The sequence below is a fragment of the Plecotus auritus genome (genome assembly GCF_963455305.1).
Source record: "Plecotus auritus genome assembly, chromosome: 5".
Lineage (NCBI taxonomy): Eukaryota > Metazoa > Chordata > Mammalia > Chiroptera > Vespertilionidae > Plecotus > Plecotus auritus.
The window spans coordinates 160,430,296-160,446,456 of record NC_137776.1 but is presented as its reverse complement, the minus strand read 5'-3'; the positions used below and the strand labels follow the sequence as shown (position 1 = coordinate 160,446,456).

At 38.5% G+C, this 16,161-nt stretch overlaps 1 protein-coding gene across 3 annotated transcripts in view; it reads left to right on the top strand.

Annotated features, from left to right (window-relative positions):
* TEX10 (testis expressed 10) overlaps positions 1-16,161 on the top strand; it is a 37,281-nt gene that overhangs the window by 19,402 nt on the left and 1,718 nt on the right. For all 3 annotated transcript variants that reach the window (XM_080669950.1, XM_080669951.1, XM_080669949.1), the window contains exons 10-13: positions 2,293-2,381; positions 4,257-4,390; positions 12,731-12,811; positions 14,913-15,094. In XM_080669950.1, the coding sequence (XP_080526076.1) occupies positions 2,293-2,381; positions 4,257-4,390; positions 12,731-12,811; positions 14,913-15,094 (486 nt within the window). The remainder of the gene's footprint in view (positions 1-2,292; positions 2,382-4,256; positions 4,391-12,730; positions 12,812-14,912; positions 15,095-16,161) is intronic.

The window sequence follows — 16,161 nt, the reverse complement described above, 5'->3', positions numbered from 1 at the left end:
TAAAAAAATTAAGTGTATCTTTAAGTGTATTTTTATTTATTTTGTGTTTAATGACTTCCAGTAGAGGGCACTCTGTTCCTTTGAATAACTAATGAAGGGTCTGTTTTAACATTCAGTTAAAACCACCTTTTGAACGCTTCCCTGTGAAATTTATTCTCTTTAGGAGGAATACTGTCTTTATACTCCATTGTGTATATACACTACATTTTGTATACATCATCAGTTATGCTTAACTTTTGTCAAGAATGTTTTCAAAAGTCTTTTTCTTTTTGTGGAGATTTGTGGTCACTTCACTGTTGAGAAAATATGTTAATTTACAGATAATGATAAAAGGGGTTAATAATAACTAAATTAAAAGTTGATTGTCGTTAGAAGTCCACCAAATTAAAGTTTGCCTTTTAGTATTTTCACAATCTGTTAATACACTTCTCTTTCTGTAGGTGTATTGTGCACAAACGAATCTTTTAAAAAATAATCCAAAATTAAGACTTAAACTTTTTTAGGCCAATACCACTATCAATGTATCACTTTCCCTAGATTTAGAATAAGAATAATGCTTAGTTTCTTTTAGCATACACTGGGGTGATTTCATATCTTTGGCTTTCTCTTCAAAATATCCTCTTCTGTCCTTGACCGTGGCTATAACTAGCCAACTTTTTCATTATCTGTAACCTGTAGTATTATAGTCTTGCTTCTCAATCCCTTTATTTTGTGCACTGTTGCCAGATGGATTTTCCTGAAATATTCCTTGAATCATTTCTGATTTTTGTCTGTTACCTTAGAGTTGCTGCGCCTACCTTTTTTCCCCACACATTTAGAGTTTTTTAGAGTTTGACTTTTCCCTCATACCATTATACTGTGTTGTTCCACTGGACTTTGCTCAGTCATATCCTCTCTACCCCTAGTTTATTTGCAGCTGGATTGGGGAACATAAGTGTTAGATAAAAATCTCTCACAGAAGGGAGAGAGTCTTGGACTTTAAGTAGAGTGAATATATGATCTGGTCTTGGAGGAGCAGTTCCAGTTTACTTCTTTTGATCCAGTTTAATCGGCAATAGCATCCCTTTACTCTCAGACATGTTCTGGCTTGAACAGTATACCAGTATATGGACATCATAGTTTTAAGGATAGTGTGATCTGTTACTTGTCATTTGTCCAAAGTAGATTCCTAAATGGATGTGTACTCCTTTTAGCCACTGGATGGCACAATTGATTCCTAGTTTCACTGGGTTAAATACAGTTAACAGTAAAAATTAAGTGCTTCTAGTTTAGTTAGAAAGTCCTAATTTTGTCTGACATTTATTTAGATATCTATGATAAAATCTGTAGTCTTAGCTTATTGGATCTGACCATTCTCAGCCTTTTGCTAGGTTCCTGGTTGACATTTGCTATCTTCCTTCTTATCCTTATCTTGAAGAGAATTTTTAAAGGAGTCACTGGAAACTGAACTCATAGCAGGAACCAGATCATCCTTGTTTAATGAGAAGCTGCTTTACATTTAGATATTCCCTTGAGTCTTCTTCCAATACTGTCGCTACGCTGTTAAGCAGACCTAGTTACAGCTTTGTGAAGTATGGGAGCATATAGTTAGTTACCTTTGAGTGGCTTTAAATGTAAGTATTCTTTGCCTAATTAAGATACTTTGGCTTAGGTAGGAATCTGGAGCTTGTTTAAAGTAAGCAAGGTGAGACTTTATAAAAATCAAGTAGTAAATGCATAGCAGCTAAAACTACTGAAAAACAAAACTTAGCCCTAGCTGGTTTGGTTCAGTGGATAAAGCATCAGCCTGTGGACTGAAGGGTCCCCGGTTTGATTCCAGTCAAGGGCACATGCTGGGTTGTGGGCTTGATCCCCAGTAGGGAGCATGCAGGCGGCAGCCCATCAATGATTCGCTCATCATTGATGTTTCTGTTTCTCTCTCCCTTCCTCTCTGAAATCAATAAAAATATATTTAAAAAATAAACAAAACCAAAACAAATAAAAACAACAAAACTTAATCTTGGCTCCTTAGAGTATGATTTTCAAATGTGTAGAAATTTTCTAAGTTATACCATATACTCTGTGGGCCAATTACGCTTTTTAATGAGACTTTACATAAATATAAATATGTTAAAATTTCCATATCATGGTAGTTGAGCTCTTATATATAAAGTTAATACATACTCTAGGTTTTGTTTAAGCTATTAAATCAGACTTGTTTTTAAAAAGAAAAAATGGTTATATTCTGTGTTATTATTCTTGAGTCTTCAAGTTGGTCACTTCTGGTAATATTTCTCCCATTGTTTATTGTAGATCATCATTTTCTGGTTGGAAATATTCTGTTAAAGACTGTTTGATGAGTGATGTGGATTATTTCAGCTTCTTATTTTCAACACTTACAGGTAACCACATTCACCTACCAAGTTAAGGAAAGAAAAATATCTAGTATGAAGATTATCCTAAAATTTACTGTCCTTTATGTTTGGTTCTAAGTTTTGAGGGTGATAAGTAAGATGTCTCTTACAATGAATTTTATTGATTAATAAATGGAAATCTTTGAAGGAATATTTGTACCCTACATTGTCAGGCTCTTGAGGCAGGAAGATGCATGATTCGTCTTTGCATCTCATACTACAAGTACCAAAATCTGGGGAAGTACTTGAATGTCATGATTGTTTTTTCACTTTCTTCTTAGTCTTATTTCTCAACTTTTTTTTCCAACTTTATTCTTATCTTTGTTTAGAGTGAATTGGACATACCTGACTCTTATTCAGATAGCCAGAGAAAGCCCCATTGCATACTTTTAAAAATTGATGAACAAAATATCCATTTTAAACATGTTCAAAATGTTCAGCTTGATAGGAAGAACATCAGATTTTGATGAGTTGTTTTCTACATTCCATTTGCCCTCAAAGTAAAATTGGTAATATGAATATAGAAATGTCATAAGTTAGATGTGTGAGTATCACTATTGTTTAAATGATAGTACTCGTTCAACATTTCAGTTTTATACTTGGATGATGATGAGATTCTTTTGAAATTTTTTGAAGACTTGTGATTAGGAGACATAAAATTAATATGTTGTCAGAATCCGAAGAGAAGTTGATAGGTTCTGGAAATGAGCTGAATCTTGCAAGATAAATCCTATATAATAAAAACCTAATATGCTAAGTGTCCAGTTGTCCATTCAACCAATCAAAGCATAATATGCTAATGATATGCTAAGGCTGCTCAACCACTTGCTCTGATGTGCACTGACCACCAGGGGGCAGATGCTTTGACCGGTAGGTTAGCTTGCTGCTGGGGTCCGGCCGATCGGGACTGAGCGAGATGCTGGACATGCCCTGGAGCCCTCCTGCGGTTCCTCCTGGGCTGGCCAACCTCCCATATCCCTCCCCGGCCTTGATTGTGCACCAGTGGGGTCCCTCGGCCTGGCCTGTGCCCTCTCGCAATCTGGGCTGAGGAACACCCCCTCCCCCACCCCCTAGTGTGTGAATTTCGTGCACCGGGCCTCTAGTTTTATATAAAAGATAAATGTAGACTCCTACATGTTTACTTGATAGTTTGGATGTACACATTTGAGATGGAGGTGGGGGCTTTATGTTTTAGGAGTAGTACCTGTCAAAAGGTTTAATGGTATTTGAAAGCTCATTTTGAGCCAGTAATGGGATGTAGCTATGAAACCAGATGCTGCTGCTTTGGGTTGTGTTCATGAAAATATAGTGATAGGAACATCAAAGCAGAAAACTAGGATCAGACTCACTACATTGCTGGTATTCTGATCATCGTGAGAGCTCTCTCTCGGGAGGGATTGTGGATAGGTCAGGCCAAGTGTAATAGGGGTGGTAAGAGAATCAGATAGTAGTTTGAATGGGCTATTAAGTAAGAGAATACAGAGTTTGGTATATGTATGGAATATATTCTTTTCATTTGCTTTTTTAAACCTACCGTTATTTGGGAAGGTTGCCTTTTACTTTTTTTAGGCAAATGTTGTAAAGCCCTTTATATAAGAGGGAAAGCCTATTTCTTGCTACATTATAGATTGGGTCAGAGCACACATTTGTGTACATAATTATATGAATTTTACTGCCTCCATTACCAGCTATTCATTTTTCAAAAATACTATATGAAATGCAGAAATTTGGAGGCAACAAGATAGCTTAAAGAAGATTTTGTCTTAAAGATACATGTCATCTATCTGTTTTTTAAAAATATGAACAATGTCCCTTGCTTTGTGATTTATTTTTTTAATTTGACTTTCTTTGTACCCAAATTAGGGTTTTCAAAAGAGGAGTTGACTTGGCTTCAGAGCCTTCGAGGAGTTCCTCATGTCATCCAGACACAGCTCTCCCCTGTGCTACTTTACCTTACAGACTTGGAGCAATTTTTACACCATTGGGATGTAACAGAGGTAATAGTGCATTTATAAAGAAATTTCTAGCTATTAAAGTTCAATAGTATATATTAGGATTGCCTTGCATGAGATGTTCTTAGAGATACAAAGTAGTATAAGACATGATCCATGTTCTGAAAGCGTTTATGATCTTGGCCAGGAGTGTTTTTCATTATGGGTTATGTCACTAGAATAAAATAAAATAGCAATTTGAATGATACTGATTTATTTTCTTTTACCTAGCACAGGACAGATAGGATAGGTACATCTATGGAAAGAGGAAAGGCTTCATAGAAAAGGAAGAATTTAACTTGAAGTATTGAAGGATGAGTAAGACTTATGTAGGATTTGGTGTCCTTGAAGGTGGCTTTTTTTAAACAACAAAAATTGAGCAGTTCCTTTGGTTTTAAGTTAATCTATACTTTATTAAAGTTTTAAACCCTAATTCTTCCTCAAGCTTTAAAGTTCAACTTACAAATCTTACTTTTTAGAAAAATGTAGTAAACTTAGCATTTATTTTAAAAGGGGACTTTGATTATATTTTCTTTCTTTTAAAACAGTTAAAATTTTAAACTGTTTAAATAACTGTTAGTATAGTCGCTATTTGTCAAGTAGTTCAGTTTTCTGACAAACCTCACAGATGTTAAAGTAAATCTTAAATATCTGAACTTAAATGTGATAAATCTTAATACCTTAGGCTTCACTATTGATAGTGAAATTTGTATTAAAATGATTAGTTTAAATTAATTACTGACATGGTTTAAATTGGATTTATAAAGCTGATCTTTTACCCTAATGGGAAAAATTGTCTTACATGTTACAGATATGTAAATTAAATAAACTAAAATAACATAAACATTAATACTAAAGATTTGATTCTCTAAAACATTTCTATATTAACTAGTTCCTTTTATTTCTTCATTTTCTTTCCGTGCATTAAAAGATACTTGAATTCAAGTATGAATGCAATTATGTCATCCCCAAATGATTTTGGTTTCAACCTTTCATGCAACTTCTGAGGTTATCACTTCTCTGTTGGTTCATTTTACTTGAATGATTAAGAAGGTCTCTGGCCAGGACACTGACTATATTCTTTTCTAGTAACTTCTCATTGCCAGTACAAGTCAATTTTTTTAATCTCTTTGTTGATGTTCAATAATCTATTTCTGTTTTGTGTACCAATTGATTTTACTCAGCTGATCTGCTTACTTCTTTCATTATGATCTGAATACTCTTCATGTCCTCCCCATATCTTAGGGCTATACCTTTTGCAGATATATGAAGGATCTCTCTCAAGTTTGATTCTGATCACAATACTTAGGGCATGCCAAAGGACATTTCTCTTCTCTTTATTACCCTAGTGCCTGGTATGTGTTTATATGTAGGTTCTCCAAAGATACTGGATTTTAAAAAGTGAGAAGAAATAAAGAATTGGGTAACCAACCTCATTATTTGGTATCTAAACTTTTTTCTTGGTAAATGAAGAGAGCTACGAAAGGTAGACTGAAGTTAGGACCTTCAGTATTAGATTGGGGAGTTCGAGTTTGCCAACGTTAGTAAGAGTAGTTGTTTTAAGGGACATTAGAGAAGGCATTATATGGGGATTAGTGAGTCCAGATTCCAGGCATAGATTTGCCAATGTCTAGCTTGGTAACCTGTACAACTCAAATAACCTTTATCTGATAACCTAAATTCTTATAAGCACGTAATATGTGTAAAACCAAGACACAATTGTCATGAAAATGTAATAAGTTATATTTCTGAAGTGTACTTTTGACAAGGGCATGTATTAAACTTCAAGGTTGCTGTCTCTGAAATATTAAGATGTAAATTAGGAAAAATCAGAAAGTCTAATTTTTTGTTTTGAAGTTCTTAAGCAAAGGTTTATTATTTTTATAATCTTTATTGTTGAAAGTATGAAAATATTACATATTCCCCATGTTTCCCCCATTGATCCCTTCTAGCCCGCCCCCACCCCACCCCAGGCCTTCACCACAGCACTGTATGTATCCGTGGACTATGCACATACTAGGGGCCCAGTGCATGAATTTGTGCACGGATGGGGTCCAGCTGGCCTGCACCAATGGGGGCCCATCGGGCCGGGCCGGTGGGGGGGAGGGGCCCGCCCCTGATTGGGGTGTTGGGGGCCGATCGGGGGGGGGGGGGGCGGGGGGGGCGATCGGGGCCCAGATCCGTCTGGTTGGCTGCCGCAGTGTGTGTCATAGCCACCGGTTGTTCTGGTCATTCCGCCGTTCTGGCTGCTGGGCTTTTATATATGTAGATATGCATACAACTTCTTTGGTTGATCTCATCCCTCCCTCCCACCCAGCCCCCTCCCTCTGAGATTCCTGTCTGTTCTGTGCTCTATGTTTCTGGATCTATTTTGTTCATCAGTTTATTTTTCATTGATTTCAGAGAGGAAGGGAGAGGGAGAGAGAGAAACATCAATGATGAGAATCATTGATCGGCTGCCTCCTGCATGCCCCCCACGGGGATCGAGCCAACCACCCAGGCGTGTGCCCCAGACCGGAATCGAACCCGGACCCTTTAGTCTGCAGGCTGATGCTCTATCCACTGAACCAAACCAGCTAGAGCCATCAGTTTATTTTGTTCATGAGTGAGATCATGTAGTCTCTGACTGGCTTATTTTGCTTAGCATAATACTTTCCAGGTCCCTCCATGCTGTCTCAAAGGGTAAGAGATCCTTCTTTTTTACTGCTGCATAGTATTCATTCCATGGTATAGATGTATCACAGCTTTTTTATTCAATCATCTACTGATGTGCACTTGGGCTGTTTCCAGATCTTAGCTATTGTAAATAGTGCTGCTAAGAACATAGGGGTGTATATGTTCTTTCTGATTGGTGTTTCAGGCTTCTTAGGATATATTCCTAGGAGTGGGATCACTGGGTCAGATGGAAATTTCATTTTTAATTTTTTTAGGAAATTCCACACTGATTTCCATAGTGGTTGTACCAATCTGCATTCCCACCAGCAGTGTACTAGCGTTCCTTTTTGTCTACATCCTCGCCAGCATTTGTTGACTTATTGATGACAGCCATTCTGACAGGTGTGAGGTGGTACCTCATTGTTGTTTTAATTTGCATCTCTCTGATGATTAGTGACATTGAGCATTTTTCCATGTCTCTTGGCCATTTGTCTGCTTTGGATAAGTGTCTATTTAGGTCTTCTGCCCATTTTTCTATTGGATTGTTTGTTTTCCTTTTGTTGATTTGTTTGAGTACCTATTTTGCATAAGCGAAGATTTCAATTTTCTTTTGGATACATTTTGCTATATTTAAATTGCCCTTTCCTGTGAAAGTACATATTAGAATTACACATAGTTTTGTCACCCTTAATGTTAAAAACTTAGTTTTTTAATTACATCATTTGAACAAGTTATTAGTTGGTAGAGTGGGGTTTCTTAGTTGTAGTTTTATCTGCCTATGCTGAAGTGATTTAAAAAAGTCAGACTTACTTTGAGTACGTGTTCACCAAGTATAATTCAGAAGAACAGAAGGATAATAATAAAAAGACTTCCATTCTCTCTCTCTCAGCAACCCATTTCCCCTCCCCAGTTTCTAAATGTATTCTTTTAGATACCTTCTGTCTTCACAAATGACTACCTATAATCTTATGTTTTCTTCCTTTTATAGAAATAACATACTCTATATACTGATCTGGAACTTGCCATTAATGATGGAAACAGTAATTAACAGAAAAATCACAAAGGGAAAAGGAATCTCTACACAGAGATACTTTTCCCAAATGGAGATTTCTATACCAGAGCAAATGAAAGATTTTAAGGTTAATAATTGTCATTTATAAAATATTGAATGGTTGTAAAAGAATATTTTTAACATGAATAAGCTCTGAAGGATAATAAAACATAAATCCAGTTTAAGAAAGAGAACATTTTTCATTATTTTTGAAATCCCTATGCCTTTTCCATCTCCCTTTAGAGTAACACTATCTTAAGTTTTATCTATCATATCTCTTACTTCTTGATAGTTTTATTATATTATTAGTATGTAATTCCAAACTACGTTGTTTAGTTTCACGTTACTGAACTTTTAAAAAGGGAAATAATACATTATTCAGTAATTTGCTCTTCATTCAATGTACTAAGATATCTATATTAATTTATAAGTGCTGTAGTATTTCATTCTTTTTTCATTGCAGTGTAGTATTCCATTGTAGTAAGATATTATGACCATTTTTTCTTAGTTTGAGAATTTTTAGCATTTTATATTTACTTTTGGCATATTACCAGTGCCTATTGTTTTGTGTTTTTAAGTGTTTGCTTGTTAACACAGCCTACCTTCAAATTACACTATACTCTTCAAACCATATGTAATGTGTAATGATAAATGAGGTCATTCTTTTCTATGTTTTTCATATGTAAATATGTAATCCTTTTTTCTCTACATGCTTTTTTTTTTTTAAACATATCTTAAAGATTTTCCTTTAATCACTTTTTTCAGCAGTTTGTATCATGGTGCTATTTTCTCTGTGTTTTTTCTTTTTCTTTTTCTTTTTTTAAAAAATATATTTTACTGATTTTTCACAGAGAGGAAGGAAGAGGGATAGAGAGTTAGAAACATCAATGAGAGAGAAACATCGATCAGCTGCCTCCTGCACACCTCCTACTGGGGATGTGCCCGCAACCAAGTTACGTGCCCTTGACTGGAATCAAACCTGGGACCCTTCAGTCCTTAGGCCGACGCTCTATCCACTGAGCCAAACCGGTTTTGGCTCTGTGTTTTTTCTTTTTCTTTTTTTTTTTTTTAAAGAGACAGCTTTTTTTTTTTTTTTTTTTTTTAAATATACTTTATTGCTTGTCTACAGAGAGGAAGGGAGAGGGAGAGAGAGTTAGAAACATCGATGAGAGAGAAACATCCATCAGCTGCCTCCTGCACACCTCCTACTGGAGATGTGCCCGCAACCAAGGTACATGCCCTTGACCGGAATCGAACCCGGGACCCTTCAGTCCACAGGCCGACGCTCTATCCACTGAGCCAAACCAGCTAGGGCTCTGTGTTTTTTCTTAGCTCATTGTTTACTGAGTGTTTGGAAAGAATGTCAGCCATTATTTCTTAAACATGTTTTTGTCCCCTTCTGGACTCCAGTTTACATTGTGTCAGATGACTTGATATTATCCTGTAGGCCGTTTTTTCTGTGTTTCAGAAAGTGTGCTGTGTCTTCAAGTTCACTGATTTTTTCCCCCTGCAGTTTCTAATCTGCTCTTAAATTCAACCAAAGATTTTTTTTTAATTAAGACTAATTTTTAGAGCAGTTTTAGGTTCACAGCAAAGTTGGAGGAAAGGAACAGATATTTCCTATCCCCTCTCCACACACATGCATAGTCTCCTCCATTAGTAGCATCCCCTGCCAGAGTGGTAACATTTGTTACAGTTAATGAGTTTACATTGATATAATCACCCAAAGTCTATAGTTCACATTACGATTCACTGTTGTACATTCTTTGGCTATGGACAAAATGTATAAGGACATATATCTACCATCCTATCTAATAAAAGAGTAATATGCTAATTAACCTTCACTCTGCTACACGCCCACAAGCCAATCAGGAACAAATATGCAAATAAACCCAACCAAGATGGTATGGCCACAGAGAGCTCGAGGGAGGCTTGGGTTTCCCTGGCAATGGAGGAAGCCAAGCTTTCCGCCTGCCCTTGCCAGCCTAGGCCTCCACTCAAGGCTACAAAGTTTCAATGATAGAAGATACATAAACCCAAACAGAAATGGCGGCAGCCACAGAGCTGGAAAGAGCAGGAGGCTAGGGTTGCCCCCGGTGATGGAGGAAGCCAAACTTTCGGCACACCCAGGCCGGCCCAGGCCTCGCTTAAGGCTACAAAGTTTCAATTATAGAAGATACATAAATCCCCCCCCAAAATGGCTACCCTGGGAGCAAGCAGAAGGCTTGGCTCCACTCAAGGCTACAAAGTTTCAATTGTAGAAGATAATAAACCCCAGATACCAGGGCCTCCGCTTGGGTCGCCAGGGGGTGTGGCCGGCCTGCAAACCACCACAGGCCATCCCACACCCAAAGGGAACCCCCACCCTGATCCGGGACACCCTCCAGGGCAAACCAGCTGGCCCCCACCCGTGCACCAGGCCTCTATCCTATCTAATAAAAGAGTAATATGTAAATTGACCATCACTTTAACACACAAGGTGGCTGCCCCAATGTGGTCAAAGATCCTGCCCCCATGTGGACACAAGATGGCCACCACAAGATGGCCAGCAGGGAAGGGCAGTTGGGAGGAACCAGGCATGCAAGGGAGGGCAGTTGTGGGCGATCAGGCCAGCAGGGGAGGGCAGTTGGGAGGAACCAGGCCTGCAAGGGAGGGCAGTTGTGGGTGATCAAGCCTTCAGGGGAGGGCAGTTAGGGCTGACCAGGCTGGCAGAGGAGGGAAGTTGGGGGTGACTGGGTCTGCAGGGAAGGGCAGTTGGGAGGGACTCAGGCCTGCAGGGGAGAGCAGTTGGGGGGGACCAGGCCTGCAGGGGAAGGCAGTTAGGGGCAAATAGGCTGGCAGGGGAGCAGTTAGGCATCAATCAGGCTGGCAGGCTGTTAGGGGGTGATCAGGCTGGCAGGCAGAAGCAGTTAGGGGCAATCAGGAAGGCAGACAGGTGAGCAGTTGGGAGCCAGCAGTCCTGGATTGTGATCGGGCTTACACGGGCAGTCGGACATCCCTCGAGAGGGTGCAGGCTGGGCTGAGGGACACACACCCCCGTGCACGAATTTTGTGCACCGGCCCTCTAGTATGGTATAATACAGAGTATTTTCATTGTCCTTAAATTCCTCTGTGCTCTGCCTATTCTTCACCCAATCCCTGGCAACCAGAGATCTTTTTAATGTCTTTGTAGTTTTGCCTTTTCCAGAATGTCATATATTTGGAGCCAGATAGTACATAGCCTTTTTAGAATTGTATTCTTTTACTTAGTAATGTTAAAGTTCCTTCATTTTTTTCTTGGCTTTATGTAGCTCATTTCTTTGTAGTGCTGAATAACATACCATTGTCTGCATATAGCAGATTTTAATCCATTCACCTACTGTGGGACATCTTGGTTGCTTCTAGATTTTGGCAATTATGGATAAAGCTGCTATAAACATCCATTTGTAGGTTTTTGTGTGGACATAAATTTGCAACTCTTCTGTTTGTAATCCATCTCCTTTTGGTGCCACCCCTGTCCCATTCAGGCCATCTTTCTCACCCCATTTGAACTCTAACTCTCCTGACAGTCAGCCTCTATTTATTCATGGATAGCCTGCTCTGTCTGGGCCACTGCGATTCTTCCACCCATTCCAGTGCTGATGGTTACCCTGCCCAATGGCTTTAGAACTGAATTGTTCAGGAAGGAAACGGGAGGCAGAAGAGAAGGGATTAAGTTGCCATTTGCTATTGAATAGGCCTTTGCAACCTGATTTACCTTTTGGCAATGAAAATTTGCTCATATTCACTATGCTCATTTTGAAGTAGAAAGATGGCATTGGGAGTGTGTTGTATATGTTGTTAGTTACAGGTATAAAAGATAAAAATTGCCACTTGAAAACTCTTGAGTGGTCTCAATCTATTAGAAGTTTTAGAGAGAAGTAATGCATAGAATTATTGTTTTTTAAAGGGTGACTGACAGTTCTCTTGAATGTAGTGAGATTATCCTCTTCCTGGAGTGACGTTTTTCTTTCCACCAGTCTCATATCTCTCTCTCCTTGTGGTTTTTTTACATGTTTCATTGTTGGCACTACACTCATCAGCTTTGGGTGTTTGTCACAATGCCTCAGAACTCAGTGCTGTCCTTCCCTCTGCTTATTTCTCATGCCCCTCATATTTTTCTTTTCCTATCAACTGTTGTCTTTTACCTTTGGAGAATAGGAGGCAGTGTTACAATTAATTCAAACGGGGTATTAATATCTGGATCATAAGTGATTTTGTATGACGTTTTCCCACCAAATGGAGAAAAGGCTTTTGTCAGTCTTTTGTTAAAATCATTCAGTTCTTTTTATTACAGCATTTAACAGAAATACAATCTCTATCTTGGTAAATTATAAGCTACTTCAGGGTGTGAGAGAGAAGTTTCTTATTCTTTCATTCTTGGGCATGGCACCTAAAAGGACTAACTCAGCACTCAGTAAATTTTAATAAAATGAATTATTTGGAAAATTAGTCCATATATGAGGCTTGATTGTTTGACCTTTGACATTTGCATCTTCAGAGTCATTTTTTGTTAAATTTCCCATTAATATGTAGAGCAGGTAGGTTAAGAAAAATCGGTTTAACTTGTTTCTGACCTAAAATGTCCTAATTTGGTTACTGGTTTTCTTCTTTTCTGACAGACAGTGTGTCACAGTCTATTGGTTATCCCTGCCCGAAGCCAGAGCTTTGACATCGTGCAAAGTGCCATCAGTAAGCATTTGGTAAATATACTTAAACTTTTTTTTCTGTTACACAGAAAAGCATATAGATTCATTGGTTAAGATTAGGTTTGTCATAGCTTAGGAGAGAGTGAGAATCCAGAATCCTAAGCTCAATAACCTCTCACAGCATGATGCTATGGCGAGAACTTAGAAATCTTGCTGTTTTGCTGTTTTTCCTGACTGTTGCTAATTAATTTTTGAACTTGGGAAAATTGCCTGATACCAGGACCTTACTTTCTATTTCTACATCTGTGCAATGAAAGACCTTAAAATTATGCCTCAGGTCCTTCTGACTTGTAATGCTTTAACATGTGTCTGATGTTAGTGTATTGGGAATCCAGTATCCAGACTGGGAATTTCCAACCAGAACATTTGGGGTCTAAAGCAAGCATGTCAAACTCGTGGTTGGCAGGCCGAATGTTTGACATGGTTGGTCTAAAGCAGCCGTGGGCAAACTACGGCCCGCGGGCCGGATCCGGCCCGTTGGCTGTTCTATCCGGCCCACGGAGCTGAAAGAGCGGAGGGTTCTCTTGCTCTCCCCTCCGCTCCTTTACTTTGAATTTATATTAGTTCACACAAACACTCCATCCATGCTTTTGTTCCGGCCCTCCGGTCCAGTTTAAGAACGCATTGTGGCCCTCGAGTCAGAAAGTTTGCCCACCCCTGGTAAAGTATAGGGAAGTCACCTAACTGGTGCAAGGCCTGGTCACTGGAGGCAGGGAGCTCAGCCATGTAGACTTACTTTTCTTCTGGCCAGTGAGTGTCTCTTGTTCCCATTGGTATTCAATTCACATTAAGTATGCCTGGGTTTTGCTTTTAATTTCCTCCAACACTTACACTTTGAATTTTGGCTTTTTATTATAATAATGTATTATAGTACAAGGCAGAGATCTGAAATTTTATTTTCCAGAGACTTTGTTTGCATAATTTTATAGGCACGTCCATACCTCCTTTCCTTCTTTAAAATGTTATTTCCCTTGAGTTGGAAGAATACTGCTTTGTATTCCCATTACTGTTTTTCTGCCTGCTATCAATTTCTAATCCTTATCCCTTTTGTCTCCAAAGATATTCCCACCTTGTGTTTTTTAAACCTCTGGTCCAGAAATGTATGCCCTCCTTTGACTACATTCATCATCCTCGTAAAAGCTCAACATGCAAGTCAGTCTAGGCCAGCCTTGGGCAAACTACGGCCCGCGGGCCGGATTCGGCTGTTCTATCCGGTTCTCTTGCTCTCCCCCTCCGCTCCTTTACTTTGAATTTATATTAGTTCACACAAATACTCCGTCCATGCTTTTGTTCCGGCCCTCCGGTCCAGTTTAAGAACCCATTGTGGCCCTCGAGTCAAAAAGTTTGCCCACCCCTGGTCTAGGCCATTATTTTCAGACAGCCTGAGGGAAAGGTTAAGACCTCAGAGCCTGTAGACTTTCTTATGATTATCCAACAGTAGTTTCTAAGAGATTTTAAACCATGTATATATACAGTTATAAGTTAGAGCCCACCTTACAGTTTATACAGTAGAATCCAGATGAATTAGGATTCCATGATCTTTACCTGGGGTTTGGGGCAGTGTTAAGTAGTAGTTTCTTGATTCCGTTACTTAGTCATGTCTGAATGACTAGCTAAGTCAAGGACAGGGGAAGACTAATTGAAAAATGAATTCTGTTTTGTATATTTAATTACCTGGGATGGGGTTGGTACCAGATATTAGTGTTTTCCAGTTTGGATAAACGATCAGGTAAGTGTGATTGTTGGTATCAAGATTTTCTTTGGATGCATGAAATAATCCTTTTAAATAATGGTATTTCTAATCATTAGTAGACATTGTAATATCTGGAAAGTTTTAGAAGACTTTGTCATGAGAGGAAGCAATGGATCGGGTTACTAGTATTTCTTGAATTTGCATGTTTCCAATGTATTTAATGTAGAGGTTACATTTTCAAAGGAAAACAGGACCTCAAGGTGTGGCAGGTGACATGCATTATGTACATACTAGTTTTCAGTAGAAGTGTTGTAAGGTTAACGCTCCAGTTGATAGGACTTGGTTTTATCATGGGAAGGGGCTGTTGTGTAGACGTCATTAATCTAATTTTTCTCTGCCTAGGTTGGGTTCACTGTAATTCCTGACAGCACCGCTGGCTGTGTTTTGGGTGTTATCTGTAGGCTCCTGGATCATACATGTGTACTTAGTGAGACTCTGCTGCCGTTTCTGGCTTCCTGTTGCTACAGTCTTCTGTATTTCCTGCTCACTTTAGAGAAAGGAGAAGCAGAGCATCTAAGAAAGAGGTAATCATTTTTTATTCTTCAATTTACATTTTTCTCTTACCTGTTCCACTCTCCCAATCAATTTTTAAAAATTTCGAGTGAAAGAGAATTGGATTTTAGAAATATCCTAAAAGCTCTTTCAGAGTTTGTATAAACCTAGCTAGTTTTTTCTTTTATATTGAATTTATTGGGGTGACATTGGTCAATAAAGTTATATAGATTTCAGGTGTATGATTCCACAGCACATCATCTGTATATTATATTGTATTGTGTGTGCATCACCCCAAGTCGAGTCTCCTTCCATCACTAGAGCTTGTTCTTTGTCCTTTCATGGCTCCTCTTTGTGGTTTGAAAATTTTTCAATTTCATTTTTTCTTTTAAGCAACAGATTTGAAAAGCTAGATAGCATTATAAGTTCTTTGAGAGCTTTCTTTATTAACCTTGCTACCTTTAGAAGGATGAGTTTACTAGTACAAGCCTTTGTATTTTGCTCTGGGCTTCATTAGAAATAGCCAGAGTGGAATTTTAGATTCTTGAACTTAAGGAAATTTTTCTAAAATACTAGTGTTTTAATTAGTTATTACTTTTGTTCCTATATGAAATTTGGACTAAAGCTTCTAGGGTAGTTTGGAATATTTCACTTTAATTTTAAAAAAGTGTTCTCATGCCTATGTTCTTATTGGTATGCCTATTAAAATTCATTGCAGGAAGTTTTTTTTTTTTTTAATCTTTATTGTTGAGATTATTACAGATGTCCCTCCTTTTTCTCCCCAGAGTTCCCCTCCACCGGTTCCCATCCCACCCCACCCTAGGCCCTCGCCCCCCTATTGTCTGTGTCCATAGGTAATGCATACATGATATAGAAGATCTTTGTCTAATCCAGTGGTTCTCAACCTTTCTAATGCCGCGACCCTTTAATACAGTTCCTCATGTTGTGGTGACCCCAACCATAAAATTATTTTCGTTGCTACTTCACAACTGTAATTTTGCTACTGTTAATGAATCGTAATGTAAATATCTGTGTTTTCCGATGGTCTTAGGCTCTACAGCAGCGGTTGAGAACCGGTAGCAGGGTCATGTAAGACCAT